Source organism: Eleutherodactylus coqui, chromosome 6 (genome assembly GCF_035609145.1).
Source record: "Eleutherodactylus coqui strain aEleCoq1 chromosome 6, aEleCoq1.hap1, whole genome shotgun sequence".
Classification (NCBI taxonomy): Eukaryota; Metazoa; Chordata; class Amphibia; order Anura; family Eleutherodactylidae; genus Eleutherodactylus; species Eleutherodactylus coqui.
In genome coordinates, this window is record NC_089842.1 from 236,745,057 (window position 1) to 236,754,784 (window position 9,728).

The 9,728-nt window shown below is 50.7% G+C and overlaps 1 protein-coding gene across 4 annotated transcripts in view; it reads right to left on the minus strand.

The window, feature by feature from the left end:
- Window positions 1–9,181, minus strand: part of LOC136633428 (T-lymphocyte surface antigen Ly-9-like) — a 38,118-nt gene extending 28,937 nt beyond the window's left edge. For 2 of the 4 annotated variants that reach the window (XM_066609159.1, XM_066609158.1), the window contains exon 1: window positions 8,990–9,181. In XM_066609159.1, coding sequence (XP_066465256.1) covers window positions 8,990–9,047 — 58 coding nt within the window. In that variant the 5' untranslated portion in view covers window positions 9,048–9,181. The remainder of the gene's footprint in view (window positions 1–8,989) is intronic. The other 2 variants (XM_066609163.1, XM_066609160.1) reach the window with 2 other exon arrangements.
- Window positions 9,182–9,728: the final 547 nt, after the last annotated feature.

A 9,728-nucleotide genomic window follows, 5' to 3' on the forward strand; every position in this document is an offset into this window, starting at 1 on the left:
TCATTCGGTCGGGTCCCGCGGTGAGAATTCTCGCTGCCGGATCGGACCCGGCCGACTGCAGGCGGCCATAACCAGATATAGTGAATCTGGGATAATACCACTATCACCAGACTGTTAGGTGTTGTTGGAACTAATCGATGGGGCACACAAGGTGACTGGGCTCAGGACCCCCTACAGCCACCAGTAGAGAGGAGCGTCTGACCAGACTGTTAGGAGGTGTTGGGACCAGTGGATGGGGGCACACAAGGTGACCGGGCTCAGGACCCCCTACAGACCACCAGTAGAGAGGAGTGTCTGACCAGACTATTAGGAGGTGCTGGGACCAGTGGATGTGTGAGGGCACACCAGGTGACCGGGCTCAGGACCCCCTACAGCCCACCAGTAGAGAGGAGCGTCTGACCAGACTGTTAGGGGGTGTTGGGACCAGTGGATGTGTGAGGGCACACCAGGTGACCGGGCTCAGGATGGCCTTGACAGACTACCAGTAGGGAGGAGAGTCTGATCATCCGACAAGCATGAGCAGCTTCAATTCTTTTATTGTCCGCCATCCAGAGACAGGTGGCGCCATCGTTACACCCCTGTGTCAGAACCATTTCCAGGCGCTTGGCTGAAGGACATTTGGTCTCACGGCCCCCATTACGTGTACCATCTTCAACATCTACCATCTCCTTTGTTTGCAGTAATGTTGTGAACGATATAACTGGATGCTACGGCGAAGAACCTGGATGTCTTCAGCGATGAATCCAGGTTCAGTTTGGGCGCCGACAATGGTCATGTTCGTGTCTGGAGACCTCGGAGTGCATGCCCCTATCTTTTTGTTGTGGAGTGGCACACTGCCCCCTGCTGCTATGATTGTCTTGGGGACCACATATGACAGTCGGTCCCCCCTAGTAATGGTACGAGGGACAATGACAGCTCAGCGATATGTTCAGGACATCCTGCAGCCACATGTGTTCCTCTCATGGTGTCTTCCAGCAGGATAATGCTCGGCCGCACACACACAAGGGGGATGTGGGGGGGGGGGGGGGTCGCAAGAAGACCCCACAACATTGTCACACTTCTATGGCTGCCCAGTCACTAAATTTATCACCTATAGAATGTGTATGGGACCATCTGCCACATCAACTTCGACAGCCTGAGAGTTTACACGATCTAGAGGCTCAGCTACAGCAAATGTGGAGCGATATGCTGCAGGATACCAAATGGAACCTGTATGCCTCCATGCCCCCCGTATCACATCTTGTATCCAAGCTAGAGGCGGTACAACAGGGTACTAGAACCTCCAAGTCCGCCTGTATCACATCTTGTATCCAAGCTAGAGGTGGTACAACAGGGTACTAGAGCCTCCATGCCCCCGTATCACATCTTGTATCCAAGCTAGAGGCAGTACAACAGGGTACTAGAGCCTCCATGCCTCCCGTATCACATCTTGTATCCAAGCTAGAGGCGGTACAACAGGGTACTAGAGCCTCCATGCCTCCCGTATCACATCTTGTATCCAAGCTAGAGGCGGTACAACAGGGTACTAGAACCTCCATGCCCCCCGTATCACATCTTGTATCCAAGCTAGAGGTGGTACAATAGAGTACTAGAGCCTCCATGCCTGTCTGTATCACATCTTGTATCCAAGCTAGAGGCGGTACAACAGGGTACTAGAGCCTCTATGCCCATCCATACCACATCTTGCATCCTAGCTTGAGGTGATACAACAGGGTACTAGAGCCTCCATGCCCCCCGTATCACATCTTGTATCCAAGGTAGAGGCGGTACAACAGGGTACTAGAGCCTCCATGCCCCCGTATCACATCTTGTATCCAAGCTAGAGGTGGTACAATAGAGTACTAGAGCCTCCATGCCTGTCTGTATCACATCTTGTATCCAAGCTAGAGGTGGTACAACAGGGTACTAGAGCCTCTATGCCCATCCATACCACATCTTGCATCCTAGCTTGAGGTGATACAACAGGGTACTAGAGCCTCCATGCCCCCCGTATCACATCTTGTATCCAAGCTAGAGGCGGTACAACAGGGTACTAGAGCCTCCATGCCCCCCGTATCACATCTTGTATCCAAGCTAGAGGTGGTACAATAGAGTACTAGAGCCTCCATGCCTGTCTGTATCACATCTTGTATCCAAGCTAGAGGTGGTACAACAGGGTACTAGAGCCTCTATGCCCATCCATACCACATCTTGCATCCTAGCTTGAGGTGATACAACAGGGTACTAGAGCCTCCATGCCCCCCGTATCACATCTTGTATCCAAGCTAGAGGTGGTACAACAAGGTACTAGAGCCTCCATGCCCCCTGTATCACATCTTGTATCCAAGCTAGAGGTGGTACAATAGAGTACTAGAGCCTCCATGCCTGTCTGTATCACATCTTGTATCCAAGCTAGAGGTGGTACAACAGGGTACTAGAGACTCCATGCCCACCTGCATCACATCTTGTATCCAAGCTAGAGGTGGTACAACAGGGTACTAGTACAGGGGTGTCAAACTGCTTTTCACAGAGGGCCACATCAGCCTTATGGGTGCCTTCAAAGGGCCGATTGTAATTGAAAGACAGTATAGTGACCCCCATAGCGGCCCCAGTAGTAACAGTGACCGCCACATCAGCCGGCTGGCCAGCATTCATACAGGCATTCTACTCACCCAGCCGCTGTTGAGCCTGTTGACAGCTGGCCTCTCCCCTCGGCATCCGCACAGGACGGCACACACAGACACGACAGGGAAGAGGTCAGCGGTCTCAGACTCTGCACCGCCGCCGGACTGGAGCTGCAGGCTGGGTGAGTGAAGTGCCTGTCAGGCCTCTTTCACATGAGCATATATTGGACGCATTTTCATGCCCGGACGATATACGCTGCCCATCTGATTGGCATATTCCCGCGGCGTAAAAATGGCTGACCAGCAAGGATAGGGCATACGGTGCGCATTCTGTCTGCCATTTTTACGCCAGCCAGGAACTATCTTCCTGGCCAGAATACAGCTGCGTCTCCCATAGATTCCTATGGGAGCTGCCGTAGAAGAGAGGTGGAAGTTTAGTAGTGTGTGACTGCTAAACTGCCACCCCCTTCCCCCCTCCTCTCCGCCCCTTGCTGGCTGTTTGCAATGGGAGGAGGCGGGATGGGAGCTAGTGTGCTAAGCTCCCACACCCTCCAATTGCTGGCAGCCAACAAGGGGCAGGAGCTTAACACACTAGCCCCCGCCCAATCCCCTCCCCTTGCCAAGAGACATGGAGGGGGAGGCAGTTTAGCAGCGCTAAATATCCCGGGCCCTGTGTATACTTGCCAGACCGGGCCGTCTGAACGGCTGCATGGACGGGAGATGCAGCAGTGACTTGGTATAGTGCACATGAACATGAGGATTTTCATGTGAGCACTCCAAAAGAGATCCCCGTTTGTCCCGTGTTCAGAAACATACCCATTGTGGCCCTAATCTTATGTCTGTATGCCCAACAGGGCCCAAACCAATCTGGCTTTCAGAACAGACATTTTGCTTGAAGGTGTTTCATGCCCCATTGAGGACCCCTACAAATGAGCCCATTTTGAAAACTAGACCCCTTAATGAGTTTATCTAGGGGTGTACTGCGTATTTTGACTCCACAGATTTTGAATAAAATCAAAGCAAAAAAGTGAAAATTATGATTTTCACTTTTTTGGCAATTGTGTCATTTTAAAAACTGTTTTTTTTTGTAAAGCATATATAGAAATTAAAGAGTTTGTCCCGCGCCGAAACGTTTTTTTTTTTTCAATAGCCCCCCCGTTCGGCGCGAGACAAACCCGATGCAGGGGTTAAACAAGAAAACCGCACAGTGCTTACCTGAATCCCCGCGCTCCGGTGACTTCTTACTTACCTGGTGAAGATGGCCGCCGGGATCTTCTCCCTCAGTGGACCGCAGGGCTTCTGTGCGGTCCATTGCCGATTCCAGCCTCCTGATTGGCTGGAATCGGCACACGTGACGGGGCGGAGCTACAAGGAGCCGCTATCCGGCACGAGCGGCCCCATTCAGAAAAGAAGAAGACCGGACTGCGCAAGCGCGTCTAATCCGGCGATTAGACGCTGAAGATTAGACGGCACCATGGAGACGAGGACGCCAGCAACGGAACAGGTAAGTGAATAACTTCTGTATGGCTCATAATTAATGCACAATGTACATTACAAAGTGCATTAATATGGCCATACAGAAGTGTATAGACCCACTTGCTTTCGCGGGACAACCCCTTTAAGACTTGCAACCCAAAATGGATCCCCCCCGTTTGTCCCATGTTCAGAAACGTACCCGGTGTGGCCCTAATATAATTTCTGTATACACAACGGGTGAAAATAGCAATTACACTTCAACTGTCGTTTAACTTTTACGTGATCGCCATTATCCGCTCACCGCAGCCCTCAGTCACTGCTCCAAGCTCTCGGCTACCTTTAGTAGCCAGGAGAATTTAAATTTCCCGGGCCCACTCCAGCTTCTGCGCTTGCGTCCACCATTTTGGCGCTGACGCCGGCATTGGGTCCTGGAAGACCAGAACGACACGGGACATTGCTGAGGATGGGGGCGAGTACTCAACTCCCTTCATAGATCCGATCCGTGAGGGGAGCTGAAACTAACTTTTTTTAAACTTTGTATTTACTGTACTGCAATCGCAGCTATCTATTTGATGGTGATGATCGTGTGGCCGGGGGTTGGATATCCCTGCCCCCCATGACAGCATCCAGGTTGTCAGCTACCTCCGGCAGCAGTCAGCATGGAGCTGTCACATCCACAGGCCATTAAACCCCAGAGCGAGTGTGTTTTTTTATGGCCCTGGGGATTAAAGCCCACTAAACCAGGGCGTAAGGACCATGCGGTCACTAAGGGGTTAATATGGCTGCTACCTTTGCATTATGCCACCACTGAACAAATGCTACCATGATTAATTGCAGCTAAGTATTATATATAACCTGTTTCTGCAGTGTGAATTAGACATTTGGCTACAACATGGCAGCTTTGTGTGACTTTGGCCTCATGTCCGCGGGCAAAATGGAGTTGCGGATGATCAATATGCCCATAGACATGCATCGGGCATCTGCAGGTAATTAAATACCCACGGACCCCATTTTATCCCTGCGTACGCATACTTTATTTTCTATGGTATTTCTTCTGCAGGTCCCAAGCACATCCGCCGTGCAGAAGAAGGAAGATCCGGCCGCGACGGAGGAGACCCACGTCCGGACAGGAGATTAAGTGTATTTTCTGGCCTCATGACTGCAGGACAGCAATGCTAACAACTGAGCCACCACACCTTATAGCGCTGGGGCTGAAGAAAGAACACATTGAGAACATACAACCTCCATGCAGAGGTTTATAGTTAGACATGAACCTAGAACCCCAGGGCTACAAGGTGTGGTGGCTCAGTTGTTAGCACTGCTGCCTAGCAGTGCTGGAGTTGTAGGTTGTAGGACCAAGGCCGATGGCTGTATGGAGTTTTACAAGTTGATGTTGCCCTTGATGAGATGTGAACCAAAACTAGTTATGGACAATCCTCAGGTACTGCTGTATCTCCACCAGTAGAATGGGTGGAGACAAAACGCACACCCACAACTTAATTGGCTGGGAAGGAGAATGGGTGCCCATCTCCCCGGCTGAGACATCCCATCTCCGCTGCTGCCGACCCAGTCACTCTCCCACCGCCACGGTGCCATGTGCGTGCTCGCTGCTGGCGACTCCAAGTGACTTTTCTTGCGCTCGTCCATTATTCCCTTGTCGGCTTAAGCTTCCCCCCTCCCTCCCCACCACTAACATCATCTCCCCTCCTAGAAGTGGTCACCTGCCGGCTACAGCGCAGTACGTCCCCCGTGGAGACTCTCCCCCGCCGGCCTCCCATCATCGCTGCAATGTGTCCGCTGCTTACAGACTCCCATCCCCTCACCCCTCACTGGTCCCAGTGCTCTGCCCTTTTCCCTCTCTGCTCCGTCGGTCAGCCGCTGTAAGTCTCCTCGCCGGCGGGCCTCGCATAATGCCACGGCAGACGTATCTAAGCCAATCATGGGCGATACATCTGCGAAGCTACTGTATCTTATGTGGAACATCAGCTTGGCAGACAGTATCACACATCATAGTTACCCCAGCAATAATAGTGACCCCCTAATTGCCCCAGTAGTGATAGTGACACCTCCCCTCTGCCTCCAGTAGTAGTAGTAGCGACACCACCTGCCCCCCCCCCCCCCCCCACCTCATGCCCCCAGTAGTAACAGTGACAGCTTTATGGGTGGACAGAGGAAAATGTCAGGAAGTATGAAGGTGGCTTCCTGCACAGCATTTTTTTTGGAAACCGCACCTGCAGATTTGGTTGTAGCTTTTTGAGCCAATGCCTGATGTGAATTAAAAAAAGAATGATATCTGAGGGTCATTCACAAAAGTGTATTTACGTTCCGTACTACGCATGGACTTAAGACACCCGTAATATGGTCACAACAGAGCTCATTGATTTGCGTTGGAGTACTCAGATGAGTATTTTTCATGCATGCCAGCCCTGTGCTCCTGGTAGCGCTGCAGATGCTTTGGTCCTTATCACTCTATACAGCGAGATGTAAATGGTATAACCTGGGTATCTCCCGTATATAATGGTATAACCTGGGTATATACTGTATTATATATGTACAGCTGGTATAAGTTATGCATCCTGTATATAGTGATATGGGGCATGCTGGTACAACCTGGGTATCTCCTGTATATAATTATATATGTACAGCTGGTACAAGTTATGCATCCTGTATATAGGGATATGCAGCATGTCGGTATAACCTGGGTAGCTCTTGTATATAATTATATATGTACAGCTGGTATAGGTTATACATCTCCTGTATATAGTGATATAGAGCATCCTGGTATAACCTGGGTATCTCCTGTATATAATTATATATGTACATCTGGTATAAGTTATACATCTCCTGTATATAGTGATATGGAGCATGCTGGTATAACCTGGGGATGTCCTGTATATAATTATATATGTACAGCTGGTATAAGTTATACATCTGCTGTATATAGTGATATGGAGCATGCTGGTATAACCTGGGGATGTCCTGTATATAATTATATATGTACAGCTGGTATAAGTTATACATCTCCTGTATATAGTGATATGGAGCATGCTGGTATAACCTGGGGATCTCCTGTATATAATTATATATGTACAGCTGGTATAAGTTATACATCCCCTGTATATAGTGATATGGAGCATGCTGGTATAACCTGGGTATCTCCTGTATATAATTATATATGTACAGCTGGTACAAGTCATGCATCCTGTATATAGGGATATGCAGCATGTCGGTATAACCTGGGTATCTCCTGTATACAGATAGTCCCCGACTTGCGAACATTCGACTTACGAATTTCGCTAGATACGAACTATCTGTCCTGCACAGTATGATGCTATGGCATTACATCATGCTGTGCAGGGAGCGGAGAGGCTTCTATCAAGCCTGATAGAAGCCTGTCCGGTCACATCGCGGTTGCTGGGCAGCCGGGGGCCTTCTGAAAGGCCCTAGGGCTGTCTATGCAGAGCGCCTAGCAAGCCGTGCGCTTGATAGGCACTCTGCATAGGCAGCCCTGGGGCCTTTCAGGAGGTCCTCGGCTGCCTAGCAACCGCACAGCGTCCCGCGATCTCATCATGGGACGCTGTACGGGCCCCCTGAACGTCGCGTGCAGGCTGTTTCTTACAGCGGGCACCCGGCGGCAGCAGTTCCGACGAGCGGCGCGGCTCGTCGGAACTGTTAACACTCTAAATACCACTGTCAGAGCGGTATTTAAAGTGTTAAAGGGGTTGTCCCGCGGCAGCAAGTGGGGTTATACACTTCTGTATGGCCATATTAATGCACTTTGTAATGTACATTGTGCATTAATTATGAGCCATACAGAAGTTATAAAAAGTTTTATACTTACCTGCTCCGTTGCTAGCGTCCTCGTCTCCATGGTGCCGACTAATTTTCGGCCTCTAATGGCCAAATTAGCCGCGCTTGCGCAGTCCGGGTCTTCTGCTGTCTTCAATGGAGCCGCTCGTGCAGAATGCCGGCTCCATGTAGCTCCGCCCCATCACGTGCCGATTCCAGCCAATCAGGAGGCTGGAATCGGCAATGGACCGCACAGAAGAGCTGCGGTCCACGGAGGTAGAAGATCCCGGCGGCCATCTTCAGCAGGTGAGTATGAAGACGCCGGACCGCCGGGATTCGGGTAAGTACTACCCGGTTTGTTTTTTTAATCCCTGCATCGGGGTTGTCTCGCGCCGAACGGGGGGGGGGGGGGGGGGGGGGTTAAAAAAAAAACAAAAAAAAAACGTTTCGGCATGGGACAACCCCTTTAACAGTTCCGACAAGCGGCGAGGTTCGTCGGAACTGCTGCCGCCGGGTGCCCGCTGTAAGAACAGCCGGCACCCGACGTTGTATGGGGCGGGATCCACCCGCGATCCCTTCCATACAACCATTTGTTCGACTTGCGAACAAAACGGACTTGCGAACAGGCTCCCGGAACGGAACCTGTTCGCAAGTCGGGGAGCACCTGTATAGCGATATAGAGCATCCTGGTATAACCTGGGTATCTCCTGTATATAATTAAATAGGGGAGTACCTGCTGAACTTTTGCACCCGAGCCCCTGGGCCTTTAGGTACGCCCCTGTCTGCAAGTTATGGCTCTTGCAATGTGACAATGGCAATCTCGGTCCTTAAAGCAAAAAAGTTTTTAAAAAGTTTTAAAAAGTCTGGTCACTGAGGAGTTAAGGCGTCAGCCCCCCTTCCTGCACACTCCGTAGTCTTCGTCAACAGGTGGCGACAATCTGTAATGTTTCCTGGCCGCTGGGCGTTTCCCCTCCCGCCGCCGCTGCCCTGGAGCTACGTCCGCCACACACAAGACATGGAGTAGAGACGCTTCATCTTGTAAGGAGGTGGAAAGCGGCTCCCGGCGAGGAAATCGCAGTAAACCGGCAAAGAAGTTAACCCCTTAGCTCAGTGTCACTCACCTACTGCAATCAGTGATGCAAGCGCTAGTAATGCCGCGGTCAGCTTGATGTACTTCATTCTAGGAGTGCAAGAGGAGAGCCAAGAGGGGCTTCCTGAAATCCATCCGCCAACTGGTCACCGCCACACGTCACTAGCGGTCCTCGTCTCCTGTCATCTCCCGCCCCAACATCCATGACGTGACTATGGCTCCTCCCGTCGTATGTTTTGCAACATACCCCACGTGCTTCACAGCGACTGCCGCAGCTAGTAAGGCAGGAAAGGGATGAATGTACAGAATGCATTCCACACGAGCCTAACAAGCATTTCTGAGAAAGCAGACAAACTTCGGAGCACACTACATAGACAAAAGTATGTGACCCCCTCAATTATCGAGTTCAAGTGCTCCAGCCACACTCACCGCAGACAGAAATGTAAAATCTGGCACATGGCCATGTAGTCCCTATAGACAAACACTGGTAGTCGTTCTACCGTAGATATGCCAGTGTACTTTCACACACACGATGGAATATTCTACAACTCGCTGCGGAATATTCCATGTCGTTTTAGAATATGGATTTGAAAATGGCTTAAAGGGGTTTCCAGTTGTAAACTATTAAAGGCCGATCCTCAGGATAGGTTATATCAATATGGCTGGGGTCTATTGCCTGGGACCTTCACATTTCAGCTGTTTGCCAAGCCAATGTGCTTGTGCACTGAGCCGATTCCTGCAGGAAACCGACAGCTCCGTTCTTACTACAG